At 35.4% G+C, this 21,758-nt stretch overlaps 1 protein-coding gene across 12 annotated transcripts in view; it reads right to left on the minus strand.

The window, feature by feature from the left end:
* Window positions 1–21,758, minus strand: part of MLLT10 (MLLT10 histone lysine methyltransferase DOT1L cofactor) — a 132,597-nt gene that overhangs the window by 54,697 nt on the left and 56,142 nt on the right. For all 12 annotated transcript variants that reach the window (XM_030488110.1, XM_030488096.1, XM_030488144.1 and 9 more), the window contains 3 exons: window positions 17,292–17,387; window positions 10,371–10,626; window positions 7,772–8,338 (listed from right to left, as the gene is read on the minus strand). In XM_030488110.1, coding sequence (XP_030343970.1) covers window positions 7,772–8,338; window positions 10,371–10,626; window positions 17,292–17,387 — 919 coding nt within the window. The remainder of the gene's footprint in view (window positions 1–7,771; window positions 8,339–10,370; window positions 10,627–17,291; window positions 17,388–21,758) is intronic.

Below are 21,758 nucleotides of genomic sequence, written 5' to 3' on the forward strand. Positions count from 1 at the left end.
TAAGACCCTTCTGTCCCAGTCCATTTTATTCTCTGCCAATACACATACAACTAAAAAAAACCCCAGTTTATTTATACAGACATTTATGATGTTTCAAAAATATCATATTTAGATGTCAATCATGCAAATAATTCTGTATGGGCAAAAATCTACAATTTATTTTATTCATTATTAAATTCACATTTGGGTAGAAAATTCTCAAAGCTTGAATAAAAACAAAATTTCAAACCATTTATAATTAATTACATCTTTTGCTCAGCTGTTTAAAATTACATTTTTCTCCTGATGAGTAACTACCTGAATCTTCTTTATGTATCATAAGATCATAATTTAAACATACTATTTGCTATTTGACTATCAGAGCATAATAAATTGATGATGATATATTTTGAAATGTAACTAGAAATTAATACCCAGAGTCATACTGTAATTTGGGAATCTAGTTTCAAGTACATAATCTTCAAAATTTCCATTTTACTCTGACAGACACATTCTCATACAAAAATTAACTAGTCAGGTAAAATCTCATTTCCATAGCTGCCCAAAATCTTCTCTGATATAGGCAAGCTAAGCAACTTGACATGCAAGCTATACCCTAGTTATGAGAACTCCCTTCCTTTCCCTGGGACATTTTTTCACTTCAGAAAGCCCCCACACCTGTTTTCACTCAAAAAAAAAAAAAAAAAAAAAAAAAGAGAAATCTACACTTTTTTTTCGAGAAAACAAAAGTTTCTTTTGTTTTGCTTTGTTTTAAATCAAGTTTTGTTTCAAAGCAATGCTCCAAGAGTTTCTAGACATTCACAGTGGGACTGATTTGTATTTAATGCACAAACCACTGCTTCCCTGGGAAGTCAAGCAGCCTGGAGAATTTAAAGGTGGAAAGGCTGAACTTCTTGTTTTCAGCAGCCCAACTAATTAAGTACTTACTATCAGTCTGCATTTTTCTGTCAACATTTTTTTTTACACAGAAAATGGTCCAATTACCAGTATGCAATTACCAATGAAAAAATCTTGACCAGGAATATTAATTCTTCCTGTATAACAATTATGATCATCCTTTTAACCATTTTTGTAAATGGAAATATTCTCAAATCAGTTATTTAAGTTTTCAAAGAGCTTAGGACTTTCTGAATAGGACATTCTCAAAATCTTGATTATTGTATGCCTCTTCTCAACTTTCCTATATGCACATTCTAGTGAAAAATTAATCAGAATTAAATATAGTACTTTGCTGCCTGCAATATCCATATAGTACTTTGCTGCCTGCAATATCCATGGAGTTATTTCGAGTGATATAACTTTTCTATCCCTTCTTGAAATGAGTATCACAAGGATGACCTTTTCTTCTTAAAGCATCTCAATATGACATAATGTTCAGTTCTCCATCATTATTCAGAGGCTTTTCATAATTGTTTTCAAAATACATCTCTATTATAAAGTTCATTGTTCAGTTTTGGGGGTTTTTTTACAAAACTTAATCAAGGAATTATTATTCATTAGATCTGAGTACATTTCTTACACCATACATTTTTAAAAACCACCGTGAACACTGACAGTGAGCAGCAAAAATTTGATTTCTTCATTTCTTCCCAATCTTTGATAAAAGCATAGAACATACCATGTTCCCTACTAATTCCTGTATTTTGAAATGCATTCTTTGCCCTGTTACAGTCTATTTCATATGCTGAACTGATTCACCATGCTAATTTTTGTTTTAGAAATCAAAAGGGTAATACAGCACAGCATCAGGTTCGTAGATAAGAGTCAAACGACAATCTCTATGAGCACGTGATTTGATTCTTAGCTCTAGAAATTCCCACTGCAAATCGAATAAATATGCTCAACTAAACTGTATCTTCTAGAAGGTTTATCACCTCTAAATTTTCAGAACTATTACTGAGAATTGTTCAATTATTACCTTCTCTCACTCGATCACAATTTACTTTGCTAGGTTAAGAATCATTATAGTATCAGTTTTCAGTTCCCCATATGAACCCATATAATATTATGATATTAGGAATATCATAAAATCATGGAATGGTTTGGGTTGGAAGGGATCTATGGATAAAGATCACCTGGTTGCAAGGCCCCTGCATGGGCAGGGACACCTTCCACTAGACAAGGTTGCTCAAAGCCCCATTCAACCTGGCCTTGAACACTTACAGGGATGGGGCAGCCACAACTTCTCTGGGCAACCTGTTCCAGTGCCTCACCACCCTCACAGTACAGAACTTCATACAGTTGTATAAACTAACTCCATAGCTTTTGTACAGTAATGTGCTTTTTCCAGTCCTGAATCCTTCTCATGGCTCCTTTCTTCTTTACACACACCAGGCAGCAGAACTAGACACAGTATCCAAAGACGAGATGCACTCTGCTGAACACAAAGCTACCTTTCTCATTAGTGTGCTGTTTATGCATTCAAATCCTTTTAAATACAGCTGAACACTGGAAACTCAGACATAACTGATTATTCACCTGTATCATTTTTCTTTTCAACCCTTCCTTCCCCAGAAGGCCATCCTTGTCCTGCAAGTACACATCCATCTTCCTTAGACATAATCTTTTACTTTAGCTCCACCAACACAACTTCTGGTTTGTATTGCTTACCAAGAGATCCATTTACCCTGTCCTCACACCCCGCTTTTTAGGAATTTCAGAATTTTCCAATAAATAGCATAAGGTTGATAACTGATGCACAGGGAAATAATGCAACCCTAAAGTTAACCCTTTGACTTCAGAATTCTCTGACTAAAAATAAACTCAGACTTACCCATTAACTATATTTAAGGCAAAGGTTTGCTGACTTCCTATCATTACAGGTCTTTATTTAAAATGCCATGCTGTACCAGTTGAAGTCTAGACTTCTACTATGCCATTGCTTTTACTAATTAAAAAAAAAAAAAAAAAGTCCAGTAAGTTATTTTCCATAACTCACAATAATCACCATTGATCATTAAACCTCTGTATCTCTTAACATCTTTCTTATATCAGACACATTCTAATTACATACCATTAACGACCTGCCAGTCTCTTACAACTTCACAAGTTTTAAAGACTTACTGACGTTTAACACTGACAGTCTAAAAACATGAAAATATGAGATATTTATCATCATGCCAATTTATTACTTCTGGCTGCAGCTGCTGCTAACACCTGTTTTACTTAAGAACATTGCTGGGGGATCATTTCATGATAATCCCCATTTTCGTAAGTTTCTACTACCTCTTGATTTCTTCCCAGTTACTTGATGAATGTCTCCATGTTTTTCTACAGCAACAATCATCAATTTTAACATTTTAATCTGTATTTCTGTTGAGCCTCAAATATGAAGAATGAAACTCTCTGCACATGAATTTTGCCCTGTGTGTCTTCTACACAGTTTGCTTAATCCTAAAAGGTCATTAATATCTATTAGCATCGATTTGTTCTTTCTAGTCTATCTCCTCTGGAATACAAACTGGCTTTTTAGCACAGCAAGACTTCTTTTTCTGCTTTGGCTTCTAGGGCACCTGACAGGTAAATGTAACAGCACAAACTGTTCCAGAGTATTTTTTAATAAACTCTTTCTCCCAATAGCTTTAGTTAGTATGTCAAAGGTTACAGGAGTTTAAACATAACATCATAAAGATTTAACGTAAGGTCTGAGGGACTCAGTATCTCAATGAGAATTATTTCAAATTGATCATCTACTTTGAAGCGCAGAGCTCACTCTCTTACATCATCAGTATGACAAAGAGCTTAACAGTAAGATCATCTCCTTGAAGAAGAATGTAAAACTTGGCAGAGGCTTCATCACTACTTGAATCAGATGAGAACAGGACAATAAAATACATGGACTAAGCTGAAGCATTTAGTAATCTCCTAAATAAAACTGGAACTTGATTGCACAAGACAATATCCACCCAAAGCGGCCTGTGCTATAAAAAAAAAAACCAACGAACTGTTTCTTAAATCAGAATTTGAAGTATTACTATATGAAAGTACAGTCCTGGGTTGGACACGTCCTTTATTCTGAACACTGTCCAGTATAACCAACCAGCGCATACCGAAGACAGCTCAGGGGTAGAAGATACATGATGTAGAAATACAAATGAAGAAGGACAAATAAAAAGGTTGCCTCAATTGTGACAAAGGAATTCCAGAATACAGACACAGCAAGGGCGCTGAAAGAATGGGCTAACCATTTCGAGACCCAATTTGGAATTTAACCTTCTCCAGTCTTCTTATGGGAAAAAAAGAACTGCTTTATACACCTTTGTAGGGTTTACAGTACTCATAAGGGCATAAAATCAATGATGCAAAAATTAAAATAAAAAATTAAAAAGGAAATGATCCCCTGAAGTCCTTAGCAACTGAAGCTGATACAATACAATTTGTTGTACTCTTGAAATCAAGAACAGAACTGGAAAAGACAGAAACGCATCTCTGTACACTTGAAGCACTGTTTCTTCCTGCAGGAAGAACAAGCAGAACTTGAAGAACTTTATCTACCATAAAACAGAAAATTCAGTTTACTTCTGACACTTGATTGCTTTTCATTTTACCCTGCTGCATTATTCCACAAAAGCCAGAAGGTACTGTACATCACAATAAATATTCTTTTCCCTATCGCTGTGGGACATGAGTTCTCAGAAAGTTCTTCATGCACTGGAGTGTACTCCAAACAAACAGGAGCCACAGCCTGCACAAACTGCTTGACAGGAAAATACAAAATGTATGAAACTTATTTACCATAACTGTATTTTCTTTTTTTTAATTCCCACTTATTCCCCCTATTCATCTCTGCATTACTGCTGAAATAAAGTGCAAATAAGGTAAAAGAAACATTCGATCTTAGAATCTACTACTAGCAGAGGTAAGCATTGAGACAAGATGCTACTCATTTCTTCCAACCTCTGAATGAAGGTTTTTCTGTTCTTTAATCACCACTGTTGTGAAAAGAAAAAATATAAAAATCTTCAGCAGAAGGGATCTCTGCTTTACAATACTTTGGATTAGAAATCTATCTGTAAGTATTATTCCCTAGAAGGATGATGAGAATTAACTTAATACTGAGAATATAACTAGTGTGACTTAAAAAGCTAAACAGCTCTATCAAGTTGTAGAGTTCATATGAAATCCTTCCCCATTAAAAATTTCAGAACCTGACATCACTCCAAAGACCAGTAGCAACTGCAATACAACCTGAGTTTATGTATTGTAATAGCTTTTAATTATGTGGCCTTGTACTATTCCTGGTACATCTGTTATTAAAGAGGAAAACAGAAGTTCTATGGACTGGATAAAAGTTTGAAGAGGGCAGATATTTTCACAAAATGAACTGAAAATACTTATTCTAAACAAAAGTCTTATGGAAGACATTTAATTATGTATAAATAGCATGTGACAAATCTGCATTACCCTTTAAAATAAGCTTTCCTTCACATTTCATCTAATTTGAACATCAACTGTGAACAGGATTATCATATGTCTGTGATATAAGGATTATCATAATTTTTATGGATCATAACAAATACTCTTAGAAAAATGGAAAAAGAATGGCAGCTACAGTTAAGAAGGTTATTAAAAAAAATATGAGGAGATTCTTTGAAAAACTGCCTCAAAAGCTTTGTTTAATATGGTCTAGCTCATTCCTGATTCTGCTTCTTTGAAGTAACAAGGCAATTCCAATTACGAGTTATTAAAAACTTTTTGGCTTGACTTCCCCTGCCTTTTCTCTCACTATATTTACATGCACAAAATCTTACCTGGGCTTATGGGTCAAATCGTTTAGACTCACTTGTCAGATTCTGTTACTGGACAATACGGAAACGTTTCAAAGAGAAACATCAGCATATCATACCTGAGAAAATGTATGTTTCTGGTAATACTCATATGCCCTTCCTCATTGTAACAAGGTTGTAAATGGACTGCTAAACCTAGAAAATGCTTATGATGAAGTGAGGAAAGCAGCACTACCACCATAATGTCTTTGCTTGCAGGCAAAGACATTCCACCTGGTTTTGTTTCTTTGAGTTTTCTGGGGTTTGTTGGGGTGATTTTGCTTATGGATTTTGTTTCTTTTCATTCATATTCTTTGGCATATTCAGAAAAGATCACTGGTTTAGCGGACAGATCTAACGCTGGCTACTAAGAATCTAAGCATGGTTAACACAGGGGAAATTATAGGCTGAATATCATGATAAAGGTAATAAAACCTACCCAGTACATCCATCCACATATTTCAAAGCTTTGTTCAAAGGAAGTTTAACATTACCACTGGCATTTTATAGATGGAAGAGGGAGATGTAATAAAGAGAACAAAGAAAGCAAGAATGGACCTAGCCAGGGAAAGGCCTGTTCTAGGAGCTGACAAAACCAGAGTATTCTAAGACAAATGTAAGGGGGGGGAAACATAAGTCATTCACTTCAAACCAAGATCTTGTGCTTCCACCTATTACCCAACTACAATAAATAATCCACCTCAAAGGCATTATAATAGAATAAGAAAGTTCATACTAAAATAACCAGAACACTGATCTAAATCTGTTGCATGATCTCTGTCCATAGAAGATATGAGATTAACATGTTTATTAAACTGCATTTTCATCTAAAAGATGGACAATGAACTAGTAAGTTTTGTCACACACCATTTCTCCCTACTGATTCCAATGCAGGAAAAATGTTTTTTAATATAGTTGCCACTGCTACTGCCATTATTACCTGTAATAAAAATCATAATTTACCTATATCCAAGAAAGATTTAAACCAGCATGGTTTTGAGATCAAATTTTCAAGCACCTGCCTTGTTCTCAAAGTTTTTTGTTTCTTAAAGCGTGCATATTTTTAAAGTATCTCTTGCTTATGGAGTGAAAATATACAATATAAAAGCATGAAACCCTGCCCACAACCAAATATTCACTTTCCATTCCTCTCCCCTCACCAAGCTCTCAAAAAAAGGCAAAAAAATCCCCTAAAACAACAAAAAGGACAAAATTTCAAAGTTACAAAATGGAGGTATCAGATAGTTTGCTATTTTTTTATCCAAACACAAAGGCCTCGAAAGAAACTTCAAAGCAACAAAGACTTTGGTAGATACTGTATTCTGCAAGGTCATTCCACATACAGGTTTACTGGGAACGGAAAGCCTCTCTCAGCCCCAGATGCACATAACATTTAGAACAGAGGAAGAACAAACCAGCCAATTTCAATTGCTAAAAAGCACACAAGAATATGAAAATGTCATCCAGCTGCACAGGGATCCATATTCAAAATATCCTTTTATGTGTTCAAACTGATAATTCTTCATACAGACATTTTTAATTTTAGTTAAGCTAAATTGGGAAAAATAATTGAGGGACATACTCCGCACAGCTGATATGCTTCAGTACTGATTTCCTCTATGCAATAGAACATACAGACAATACAGTCTGTATACACTATCACTTATTTTAGCTAAACCTGTCACATGTAATTTCCAAAGAACCTATTTTCATGCAACTTATCTTTTCCCCCTACAGCCTCAAAACCTGCATTAATATATCATATTAATTAAAAAAAGGTCAACACACAGGTCAATCTACTACAGCCACGTATGGCACAGTGGCACCTATACATGGAACAAAACTTAACTCTTCCAACAGTCTCATTCTAATTCTTACTTTTTTCCCCAATTTGACTTTCAAGAGACTTTAAATGATACTCTGTTCTTGAAAAACACATTCAGAATTACAGCTAAAATAACGAAGACATATTTTAAGGTAAGAAAACAAATCCAGTAAATGCCTACCTGAACCCACCGGAGATGAACCAACACTAAGACTTTGTAAACTTCCATTCCTGAGCAAAGTTGGAGATTTTTGAAGACCAGAGCTTGTCACACTTCCTGCAGCAGATGCCACAGATGAAGTTGGGGAAGCAGAAGAAACTGAAAGATGGGAAATACTTTCTTGACTTTTATTTCCTTTTGGTCTACCAGGCCCATGTTTACTTTGCTTATTTCCTTTCCGTTTCTTCTCTGTTACAGTTTCCTCTTCTATTCCAGAAGTCTGAGCTCGTTTGTATGCTGTAGAAGTAAGGCTTGAATTACCTATGTCTCCAGGGGAGCTGTCAAAGTTTTTAGATTGGGAAACAGCTGATGATGAAGGGAGACCAATTAAGGAAGTGAAACAATTGACACCCCCCTCTTGACTCCCAGCCTCTCCTTTATGTACATCTTTGGTTGTCGCAGCCTGTTGAGAATGCGTGAAACTGTCACTTCGCAGATCTGTGTCTGTAAAACTCAAAAAATCCTGGGGAGACTGAACTGAACTTCCAGAAGATGACTTTATGCTCCCAGGAGTGCCCAAAAAGCTTCCTAAAAACAGAAGAAAAACGTATAGATTTTTTTTCCTGTAGTTGATGAAAATTGATGGGAAAGATTAATATCTTCACATACAAAACTTCAAAGTGCAAGGACTTAATGAAAATTGTTACTAAGAGCTAAAGAAATTATTTTTAAGATAACTCATTGCTTCTCCTGTTGGTCTTTGCTCTGCTGGATCTGATTCTCAGATTCCTGTCTGAGATTCAGATTTTAATTTGGGGCACAAACAATGAACAAAAGGAGAATAAACAACTTCACTGCTCAAACAACTTTGACATCCCTCATGTTTTAAAGCCATAACACACACTTGCTGCAAGTCAAAGCAGGTTTTATTAAACATACACATATATAAAAAGAAGGCTGATAGAAACATGCTATGATCAAATCTACACTATGCCTGCAATCTTCCCTACCATTCTGCCTAAATCAAAGGTCTGACACAGGTCAAGGGAACAGCAATTGCACTTAATTTACCCTGGCTAAGGAGGTGTTCCACAAAAGAGGTATTTTTCAAAAGGACAGGAGGAGAAGTGGAAAAAAAGTGTACAAAATTGACATTTTAAGACTTCTTTAGCACTGTCAGAGAACCATAAAGATCTTTTGTGTAACAGAATTAAACTGCCTCTCTAATATTTGGAACACAGTCATTTCATCACTGTGTTAGTGCACATAAGGCACAAAATGGAGCACAGCTGGAAAATACAAATCTACCTTCACTGAAATTTAGTAATTCTGTATGAGTGAGTGCATGTGTGTACTGTTTTATAGAACCCAGACTGATGATGACTATCCTGTCAAAAAATACTCCTAAATATGACATTGGATATTAAAAAAAATCCTATAAAAATAGTGTTTTCCCATTAGTCCCTTCAGTATTAGGAAGTCCATTTAAAATATAATTTACATTAATACAGCAATTTAAATATTATAAAAAGACATTGCTGGGTTTTGTATTTTCAAGTTACATCAACTTCATTTAACGCAGCTTTAAAGAAAATACATGCACACAGTAAAAATCTATTTTGCCACCCACAGTAAGCAAGATTTTTCTTTAAATGCAGGATTCCAGAAGGCAATTTTCAAAGTTTTGAGAACTTAAAGAAAAAAATGCTTCTAGCTTTTTCAAGTGAAAGAGTCTGAAATACTTTAAGACTTGTAGAGAAATTTAAAATTGCTCACTGCACACATAAACTCAAAGGAAGAGCAAGATTATAAAGCAGAAATGACAGTCAGCTGCTACACACCACAGTGAAAATTATAGAAAAAAAATACTTCATAGAAGGTCTAGTTTTTTGTGTTTTGAAATAATATATTTTATTAGTTAAATAATAAAATTTATTTTTAATTTTATCTTTCTTCAAGTCTGATGAAGATGCCATAATAAAATTTGTTTTTTAGAAGTATTAGCAGTGCACTTAGTGGGTTTTAACATGTTCAAAACATCAAACTTTTTGTATTACATGAAGTAAATAAACTATAAAGTATATAGTTGTCATGTATTCATCTTCTGCTTATGTATTTGAATGGCAAAAATATAAAAGTAAAAAGGTCTTTCACTTTGAAGAAAACAGTGTATTTTAAACGCCTACATCTTGAAAAATTATTTAGGGGCCACAACATCCTAGACATTAGGGAGTCCAGCTTCATTCTAATATGCACTAACTAAAAAATGTTAGTATTATTTCCTGAAAGAGCTAATAAGAAAGGCCCCTAGACTGAAATTCATATGTTAAATTTTATCCCAGACTAACTCTGCAGCACACAAAGAAATTCTGGATTTACCGCTTCAAGAAAGTAACAGTCTAAACAAAAGCGTCAATTTTGCCCTTTAATGATGTGCAACCTTCTTTTGCACATTACAACAATGAACACTTTTTCCCTGAAAAAAGTTACTTTTTCCCTCAAAGTGAAACAACATTCTTATAATTGAGGATAAAGGATGATCTACTTCTCAAGTTTTAAATACGCAAGATTTCTAATTCACGTCAAAGCAGAAGTCATGTTACAGCATAACAATTAATACCTTGCTGAAAAGGGCTAGCTGCAGTCACAGTTGTTCCTGGATTTCTTCCAGCACCAGGCTTTCTTCCCCTCTGACCCGAGCTGTGACCTGCAGATTTCTTGCCTTTGCTCTCTGACCCTCTAGCCTCTGAAGAATCTTTTCCACTTGAAACGTGTGTAGAAACTTCCTGAAAATTTGCATTTGTAAATCGAGCTGTGGTATCTTCCAACCGCTTCAAGGAGCCTGACATGGAGTTGTTGCTAGTGCTTGTGTATGTCTAGCATTTTGATAAGAGAAAAGAAATAACAGAAAAGAAACTGTTAGGTCACCCAAAAAAAACTGTAACAAAAGAACTGTTTAAAAAAACCCATTCTTTCAAATAAACTTAGAAGTGTTCAAATACTAAGGTAACCAGCAAGAGCAGGAGTTACATAAAGTGAATTCTTAAGATTTTAAGTGAACAATTTTAAGTGCATAAAACTTCATTTTGTGGAAAAATACATGAAAATAATGTCAGCTTTGGTTGAAATTTTTATTTCACTAAGGTCAGTAGATTAATCTCACACCTATGGTTACAGAGTCTTTACATTCTATTTAAATAGGATAGTTATTTTGCTGCGTAAAATTCAAAATTAAAAAGAAAAAATGAGACTTGAAATGCTTTTCTGAAAATACGATTTTTATGCAGTGTCTTTCATCAAACTGGAAACTTTGTTCCATCAGCAGTGGAACTGATGAAGGCTTCAGAACTTTTAAGATTTCATAGTCTAAACACCAAACCAAAATCAATTCCAACAAGCCCAACTGCCCCTTATCTTCACTTCCCATCATCACACTAGGATTCCTTGCCATCTGAACCGTCCCATTCAGCCAGTTCCTTAAGCAAAGATGACACAGGAGATCCAGTTGGCCACGACACGTGCAAAAATGACTGGCTACCTACAAATGTGCTGCCTGACAGGAAGGAAAAAGTGTTAACACACTCCTGGAGCCCCCAGTGCAGATTTCTTTCCCAGTCCCCACACAGCCCTTTTCCTACACCCACCAACTCTCCACAGGGCTTTCCAAAATTTTAGCTTTAGGCCCATTATTCTTCCATTAAATTTTGTCAGAATTCTTCATACTGGTGAACAGTAGTCAAAATAGGTTTACAGAAAGTAATTAGGTGGGCAGGGAAACTGCAGACACAGCATTAGAAAAAACATACAAAGGTATGGAATCTTTTCCATAATATGGAAAAAGTCTTCATAAGAGAGAGAAAGAGAGAGAGAGAAGGAATTATGATAGCGGAATTTTTATATCAGAAGAAAGAAAATTAATGCAAAATTAGGGAAAAGGAAATAATAGCCTACTGTTATTTACATTCAAACCAGCTAGTAAAATAGCCTTTTGACTGTATAAAGCTTCTTCAACAGAAAATATGCAAAACAGAAGCCACTCATCTGTTCAAAACAAGCTTAGTTTTTCAGTTTTTATAGAAGAGAGTTTAAAATAGTAGCTAAATTTTTCTCCATTAAAGACCACACAAATACATGGCTCTTAAAATTGAACACATACAAGTTTTCTCTTCCCTGAGATGTTTGCTGTATTTAGGCCTACAGCAGAATATTTCTTCATCATATGCAGCTTTGCACAGCTGGTATAAAAAGTTTTCCATATTTTTACTAAAACAGCTAAGACATTTAAACAGAACTTACTTTTCAGACAACTAAATATGCAAGCTTTGACGAAGATAAAAATTTCAATCTATTTGTGTACTGCTCTGTATGAATTATCGTGAACTGCAACAAATATATACTACAAATTTTCTGAATAACAGTGAAGAAAAATCAGTTTAAATCTGTTGAAGTACAATGTTAAAAATTATTTACCCCAAGCTCATATTACTATACTGGTAAGTGTTTCTAATGGAAATCAAGCCTCTTCTAAAGTAAGTTCAGTAGTTAACTTTTTGAATTATTAAAAAGGCCACAAGAATGCTCAATTTTCCTGAAACTGATGTGTCACTTGACCTGAGTAGAGCAGCAATGGTTCAAATTTGAGTTATTTGAACAAAGGGTTTCCAAATATGCAGTAACCCAAACCAAAAGTCAGGCTTTTTCTAGGATCCAGGATTTCTCCTCTAATCCAAAACCTTCATTTCCTAATTCTTATCTCCCATCCACTCAGTTGGACATTAATTACAAGGATAATTCTCTATTGGTATCAACAATCATAGTTTGATGTTATTTAGTACCTCTTCCCCGTTACTGGAGGAATTTGATTTACTTATTTTCTTATTTTAAAGGGAAATAGAGTTTAACGTACCTCTGCAGACCAGCCAGGGCAAGGCAATGACAAGTAGGCATTAATTTGCATATACCATGCAGAGATTTAGTTTGACTGTTATAACCTGAGCCCTGCTCTTTGGAGAGCATGTATGCATGCCACGGTTCTGCTGTTGAAGATTTTGTTCCAACAGTGTTTCAGAAGGTGCTCTAAAGTGTACTGAAATCTACATGCTTACTCGAAGTATCTCGAACTACTATGATGCAATATGCCCTAACCATACCAAAGTTGGTCTCGTTTGGTCAGTATTTTTTTTTTCCCCAGATTGTATTCCTTATTTTTAATTGCAGCAAAGTGCTCTAAACCAGATACACATAAATCAATTGCTTTGAGAAGCCACAAGATATGCAACAGGATCTAACGTAAAGCTTATTAAGCTACTTAGTTCATACAATACCCTACCCACCACTAAAACTGCTTTTCTAAAATGGTAAGTTCTAAAAGACAAAGGCCTAAGTGAAATGTCTCAGAAAAACCCTAATGTGCCATGGCAAAGTTATATTGTTTGTTTGTTTGGCGTTTTTTTGAGGTCAGGAGAGTGACAGTGGCAGGAAGCAAGGATCAGAGGATAGAGGCAGAACACCTTAGATTATTTACTGACTGGCTTCAGCCTCTGCAGCCCCCACCCTCCCCCCAAGCTTACAATGCTGTCTCCTTCCAGCATGTGGTTTCTAAACAGAATACACTGCTCAAGCTTCCCCCCTCCACTGTTCACACTGCAGTCAGTCATTTTCCTCCATTTCAGTACTGACATCCCCCAAAAAGGAGATTCCCTGATGCTCCAACTCTATTCCTTGGCTTATCTGGGAGGACTTGTCTGTTTTGTGAGTGTTAATCCTGTTCTCAAAAATCAATCAGTATTTGCTAGTAAAATTACCAGCTAACTCTGTGTGCATCAGAGCTCCTTTATGCTTCCCATAAACCAGTTAGCAGAGGTTTTCTTCCCCCCGAAAAGCAAAGTTTCACATTACCAATCCGGCACGCAGAGAGCTATTGTCATTTTTATGCCCCCCATATATCACTCTGTGCACCCTGAAGAGTTATACCACCCATCTGTAGCAAGTCTTAAAACTTCTGGGATAGCTTTAAATTTACAGTAAAGGCACAATAATCATTCTTGCTGTACACAGTAGGTCCCAAGGCTTGAGAAGCTGTTAGCCCCACTACAGATGTATACAGTGGTACTCTTGGACAGAGAAGGGAAGGACCACAGCAGGTAATCCTCCAAAAAAATGCCAATAAAAGCATGGTCCAAGCGAAAAATAACCAACAAAAAAAAACTACAGCACATATCCCGTAGCTCACAAACACCTCACAGCTGTAGGACAGATATGTTCAGTCATACCAAACAGAGGTTTCCCTACTCTCTTCATTCTCTTCTGTACCCCACTGTGGTAGGATCTGATATGTCCCTTGATAACCAGGTTGGGCTGATAGTCAGAGTGAACCGAGGAAGGTTATCATCATCTCTGCTATTACAGATAAAATTAAATCAGCTGTACTTTCTTCTCTTTTCAGTATCTTTCATTTAGTTACTGACTATGATTTCAATGTGGATACACTGTATTGTGTATCTTTGCATACATCAGTATTTTACAGTTTTGCTTTAATTAGTAACACTTCACCCCATCCAGAAAAAGGACAACTGTATTTTTCTGTATCTGTTAAACTATGTGTATTTTTAAACTCTCAATACAAGCCAAGCTCAAAACCTGAGACAGAAGCTTTTATCAGAATTAAATATATGGCTGACAGCCTTTCCCAGCTAGAGGAAGGCCAAAAGAAAAAGGAGAGAGACAACTCAAATCCGTAAGTTTTTCTACTCCTTCTTAAAACATTCTGTATCTATACCCCAGAAGTGAAAAACTTCCTAGTACATTAATCAAAGAGTAGTTAGGAATTTCTTATTTCAAACTTTTTCAAACTTAACTGATCTGGACTAAGCAGAGTTTGCTGAGACATTAAATATCACAAAAATGCTTCTCAAAATGATGTATTCCTGTGTCAACACAGAATTTGGACTAGAACCTCCACAAAATGTATTGGAATTAAATTTTGCAGAACAAACAAGCAAGCCTGTAACATAAATCCCCAGTTTATTCTGCAGCCTTCATGAATCTACCTTAAGAAGCCACTCATCCAGACAAAAACATGCTTTGTGGCATCACCTGCATAAAATGGTCATTACCACTGTATCACAAAGGATTTAAGTTCTTTAAAAAGGAAAAACAAAATTAGTTTCAAATTCTAGTTCCCCCCACAATATGGTAGCAGAAGTAATTTTATACCATGATAAACCAACATATTCACTGCAAAGAGACTGCTGCAAAAAAGACATCAACTCCAAATCAATTCTGACAACTCTATGTAAAAGGACACACAAAAGTAACATATTAATATTCTGAACCAAATATTTATTTCAGAAGAAAACAAGATTTGTTTTATTATCATTATAATTTCAACTTTTTCAGGAACACACTATGAAATAATGACTCCGAAAAGTAAACACATGTAAATGGTGTCAAAAGTACGTAGTGAAAAAATTCAAAAGAAAATAAAGGAACTAACCACAAAAAAAATCACTTCCAAATATCCAGTAGATACTTAAAAAAAAATAATGAAAAAAAACCCCAAACAAAACAAAACCACCATAATCACAGTAACTTCATTTTAAAAAAATGAACTCTGATTTTCCCGATGATACGAAGCATTATAAAAAGAAGCTAGAAAATGAAGCAGATAGCTTAGGTAGAAAAAATGCCACAAGATGCAAAACGTTTAAAAAAGAAAATTAAAAGGGCACATGCCAATATTTAAATTCCACAATGAATATTTGTTTTAGTTTAATGTAAGTTATAATTTATGTTATAGAATTATAGAGACTTTCTGTTCTCTTTAGTATTTGCTCTAGCTCTACCTTGCTACTAACCATAGGAGTTGCAACATGTTTTTTAATGTTATCTATTTAATTATTGTTAAGACTATAAAGAGGTGAGGTTTAGATATTCAGAAGAACATATAAAATATTTAAAATGCTCCTATCATAAATCCTATAGATTTAACTACAAAAATTTGACTTGCTATACAAACATACGTAGCACAATCTGGATTACCAGTATGGCCAACAACTCAGCAAGACTATCAGTCCTTAATTGGGTTTACTAGAGTTTGCTAAACATGGGATTTTACTCTTGTTCACCTTCCTGAAGTGTACACCACTGAGCTGTAAACCTTGTAATTAGGAAAAGTCTAGGGAGGACAAAGCAATTAGAAAAGAGGTTAGCAGAAAAACAGAATCTAACTGTTTCTTCAGCATTAAAAGAATATTGTAATAAGTAGGACTCAAAAATAACCAATATTTCAATATATTTTCTTTAACTTTTACACCAACATACAATAATGTAACATTTTGTTAAAATTTATAACGATGCTTAGATAATCAAAGTATAAAAGGGTGTAATTAAAAAAAGATATGATCATATATAGCACAAAACCTAAACAAAAAATTGTAGAGTTTAAAGGAGCTTCCCACACAAGAAGGGTGGGAAGTTCCTTTTATGGGCTATGAATTTTGCAAGTTGTCTCTGATAAAAGAGGAATACGTCCAGGAAAATTAATAAAAGGAAATAACGAATCACGCGGACCAGTCAATACTATTCAAAGAGTTCTACAACTTAATCTCAACAAAAACTGTCACACTGTATTGGGTTTGCATGGCAAGGTTTTGGTAGCAGGGGGCTACAGGCGTGGCTTCTGGCTCTACGTCTGATGGAGCCAATGCCAAGTGCCTCCAAGACAGACCAGCAGCTTGCCAAGGCTGAACTCACCAGAAATGGTGGTAGCACCCCTGGGATAACATAGTTAAGAGGAGGACAAGTTACTGCCCAGGAGCAACTACAGCCAGAGAGATGAGTGAGAACGTGTGAGAGTAACAGGTCTGCAGACACCAAGGTCAGTGAAGAAGTAGGGGGAGGAGATGCTCCAGGCACCAGAGCTGATGCCCATTCCCCTGCAGTCCATGGTGAGGATCATAGTGGGGCAGGCTGTCCCCTTGCTGCCCATGGAGCACTCTTGTAGAGTACAATGAGATCTGTCATTATTTAACTCTCTACATTGTCCTTTGGGTTAGGTACTTGCTAGTACATGAACAGGAAGGAAAGACCACAGAACCTAATGGAGCAGACTGCTAAAAAGGCAATGTGATATTACAAGTAGATGAAGCATGAGCTGTAATTTCATTAATTACTAGCTTAAATGCTTACAGGTTCAGTGACAGCTCAGCACACACAAGTGAATTTCAAAGGAAAGATTTTCTAAAACTTCTCAAATTATTAAACATAAGTCAATTAAACAAAACTTACTGGACCATCAGTGGCACCTGACTGGGATCACTGAATCACTCACTGCTCTATTACAAAACTCTTAAGCTGTTCTCCATATGATAAACCTCAAAGTATTTTAGGATTTTATGCAACAGGAAAAATACCAAGTGTGCTAGATAATTACAGACTCTATACCATTATAAAGCTCCTGTATATATAGTGGAATGATTACATCATGAAATTTCAACATAAGCAATTGAAGTGGAAGAGGAGGAAAAACACACTGACTTACTTTCTCTGTAGTTACAGTAAGAGATGGAACCAAGGATGGTGAGGACTCCGACTGCTTCTTATATTTTTGCTTGTGTTTATCTTTCTCTTTATATTTCTAGAAGTTACAAGAGAGAATACAACCTAAGTTCAGCTTCATCTTTAACATAGCCCATTTTATGTAACATCAAGCATTAGCAAAATTTGAGACAGTAGTTATGTCCTGTGCTATTTTAATGGAAACAACATTAATTTTTTGAAATTTTTATAATAAAATTTTATAAAAGCAAATCAAATATTTATATTTTCTTTCAAAGCACACAAACTGAAATTCTTCAATTATAGGCAGCACTTATGACTCCACTGTTGTTAAATTATCCATCTTCCAAATAATAAATTAATCATCGAAAGAAACTTGATTAAAAACAGAGACATGGCTTCTGCTTCAGAGTTCTTCCTGCATTTCTCACCAAAGATTTCTATCTTCCTGCATTTCTGCACCTGCACAGTATTTTTTATTGGGATACAACTGCAAATTAATTCAAGTTTTAACTTTGGCTCCACTACTGACATCTCCATGCATAACAATGTGAAATTTGATTTAGATTTCATTCCCCAAAAAGGTGCATACAGTTTACATACTAAGTAAGTATCTTCCATGTTAAACTCAACAGAATATGAAAAGCTATACCACTGAAGTCTGCTTTCTAAAAGAGGCTGAGAATTTATTTATTTTAAATACAACATGAATCATTGGCAGTGTGAAATTGTGCAAACAGACAGAAAATAATTTCTTAACCCAGAGCCTCTAGACTATAACAGAAGTCTTCAATACCGGTAGACATCAATTCATTGAGGATTACAGATGCAGACCCAAACTGTATTTGTTTAAATAATTCAAATACAAAGAAAAACCCCAAGTCTGACAAAATTAACAATTCAACTTAGAATACAGGAGTCCAGTATTTTTACCAAGTTAAATTTTTTTACCAAGGGCACTTTTCCCATAGTATCATAATACAGTTTATTTAGACAGCCAACATCAGAAGATGCAAGGAAACTGCAGAGAAAGTTACTTGTAAACTACTGGCACTTAAGTATTTTGCTTCTTTACTAGGTATATGTGAACACACACACAAAACTCAGCAGAACAGCATAATTTATGGCTATTTGTTCAGAATGAGTGCTTCAACAGAAAGCTACCCAAAAAATGCATACATATGGGTAACACAAGGCATTTTAAACTCTCACTGAGTAGCTTGAAAAGATGAAGACAACTTAAAACGTTTAATTCTGAATAGCCATATGAAAACTCAGTAACTGGTTTCAATCTTAAAAATTATAGATGCTGATCTTTAACTATCAAAATTATTACCCAGACTCTCTAAAGAAAACGTAATTTGTTCAACAGTGACTGCACAACCACTCTCACAATCAGGTCATGATGCAATGCATGCATACTCTATTCAGTTATCATCAAGCATCAGCTTTCTACTTCAGTCACAATGGGAGAAATATTAGAAACTTATTTTATGGAATCAGACTGACAAACAAGAGAATGGATTCTCAAATTCTCTAATAAAGTAGAATTAGTTAATCGACAATCTAGACACAAAGCTAAAAGGAAAACATATTTATCTCTACCTTTATGAACAATAAATACCAGCTACTTTACTTAGAGATTATCTTGTCTCTAACCAGCCCCAAATCCATTTAATGAAACTTATAATTTTGCCAGTTTAGCCAAGAAAATTCACAAAGTACCAAAGCCATCTTCACCAAAATATCATGCAAAAATATACTTGCTAGAATACAATATGTAAAGTCCTTTGGATTCTTGTACACTTCTTAAAACTCAAAGGAAGGTCCAAAAGGCTGATGGGGATTTCTGTGTTTGTTTTTCTCATATACTGAAGTGAACTTGTTTTTCTTTTTTTTTCCCCTCCGTGTGCTGCTTGGATAGCAATGTGGAGTTTTCTTTTTCATAGCAAAGTGTGCAGGTGTCAAAATTACAATATATACCACAAGGTAGAATTTCAATTGTTTAAACCTAACATAGGCTTGTTAAGGGAGATTTAGACCACAGATGTTGTTTCTGTTTACTTTTGGGTATTTTTTGGAGTAGGAATTGCTTGTTTAGGTCCTTTTAGGCCTGGAAGATACAAATTTGAAAGGAAAAAATATGGAGAGGAGAGAGACAAATGCACCGCACAGTCTATTCAATAGTTTATTAACTATGACAGTACCAAAAGCGCTACCCATATTGCTAGAAAACAAGCAGGGATGAAAACAGGAGCATCTACACCAAGACTGCCATGTTATCATTCGAATCTGGTGATCCAAAAGCCTTTCATCATTGCTAGTTACCCAGCTTACTGTATCATCAGTGTACATGTTTATCTAAACTAAACAATTTCACCAAATCTCAAACAAGCCTCAAAAAGGAAGTTATGAAATGGAAATCTAAGCCACTGCCTAAGTTTCTTTAGCTTTCATCATTTTGCTAGGAAATTCAAATCCCCCTAAAGAATTTTTTTTATTTATTTATAATTTTGGAGCCAAGGGGGAATGACTTTAATATACTTTAAGATAAAATTTCACAGCAATATCAGTAAACAATAGGAAACGTTTAAATGAACATGTTTTACAATCTGTTCTGTTGACTTTCTAGCGTTCCTTTACTTCCAGTGTTAATTTTGTCTGAAAGGCATAGAAACATAGAATTCTGATCAAAGGAATAGTCAGGAGGCCTTCAAATTACATTCTGTAATGTACTGAAATCACTTTGATAGTAGTCTCTACAGAAAAGAATGTGTCAAGAAGAAGGAAAGAGGGATACAAGAACAGGGAGGGGGGAGGGGAGGAGGCATTAACGACTAAGAGCCTGGAAAGAAAATGCTTTAAGTTCTGTAACGTGAAGCATCAGCAACCACAATTCTCTTCCCAGATCTAAAACATCAACACAAAGCTTGCCAGGGAAGCTTACCAAGGTTACAGGTTACCACTCAAGGCCACTGGAAGGGTACCCCACCCAAAGGCCCTTTGCATACTAAGATCTCATACGAAGGTCTCCTGTCCTTAACTCTACATTCCCCCCTCCTTTTAGATTTTACTTCCTGTAACAATCTTTCCTCTTTTTTTTCTTTTCTTTTTCTTCCAAAGTTCAGAAGTCCTACTTCTGAATGTGAATTGATTCCAGATGCAAATAACATCAAAGAAGTGGAGAACATTTCACTGCAGGAAAACGTTTGATAGGAATGCTCAGGTTTTACACTGATAAGAATAAAAATTTCTGCAACAACCTGCTGAGATGAAGAGATTTAGCTCCCACAAAGTGACTCCTTGCAGTTGAACCCTCTTCTCACGATAAAGATGCATACAAAGCATAATAAGAGTTCTGAACTATCCACTTGTGGATCTAGAAAAGGAGTAACAGAGGGACATTAATTCCTACAATATATAACAAATATGACAGCTTTCAATCAAGTCTGTCTCAAAGGACCCACAAACTAGCCATCTTCCCTATTGCCAGAAAAAGAACAGACAGCTGGCCCTTCACGGACTACTCACTGCATGCTTCACTTTTCTACATGAAAACCCACCATTCTAGCGAAAGGAATATCAAATGTCTGACCTTTTACAATCTTTACTGCAAGGCAAAAAAAGGGGAGAAATTACTTAACAAGGACTGAAAATAAAATATTGCTAATAAGTGAAAGCCAAGGGAGCCCTGCGGGCAGGCAGAACCCAATGTATTCCATGTATATACTCAGACTTACTGTTTTCAGATTCATAGGCATGAGTTCAGATGTTCCAAACATCTGTGTGTTAAGACAGTTGCAGAGCCAATAAATGCAATGCTACATTCTGTAAGAACAGAATTTAGCAGAAGAAACATTCAGAGAAAGAATACATTAAAAATTACACAGCCAACTACAAAGTTGACACAGGAAACTTCGATCTGGGTGCACGAACAGGGAAGCTCAACAAACCAGATTCAGGCAGCTCCTGAAACCTTATTTATTTTAAGAAAAATAAGGTGCAATGGCCATGCAGCCATTGGGTAAGCAGCTGTAACATTATTCATCCTAGAACTTGAAGAGCCCTGATTTATGGTGTAGCTAAATACCAATACAAAATACCTTGAGTTCATGTGTCATGATTAATCAGAAACCTTTATTTATCACTAGGGATCTCATTTTTGGGTTTTGCTTCTTATCTAAAAAATTATGTAATACCTTCTTAATTCCAATAGCTACACGCTGCAAGATAAGAAAACAAATATGGTACAAGATTTCTGGTATTCTATAGCACCTTCTGTACATTGCCCTCTTGCGGGACAGGGGGAAGGGGGTGGAGATGGGGAAAAAAAGCACATTTTCATTGCTTCTATTTCTTCCACAAAGGTTCAATCTACAAAACTTTTACATAATATGATTTCACAAATACAGTTGGTTCCAGCTCTTCTGGTTTTTAGCTCATTTACACA

The sequence above is a fragment of the Strigops habroptila genome, chromosome 1 (assembly GCF_004027225.2).
Source record: "Strigops habroptila isolate Jane chromosome 1, bStrHab1.2.pri, whole genome shotgun sequence".
NCBI classification, from domain to species: domain Eukaryota; kingdom Metazoa; phylum Chordata; class Aves; order Psittaciformes; family Psittacidae; genus Strigops; species Strigops habroptila.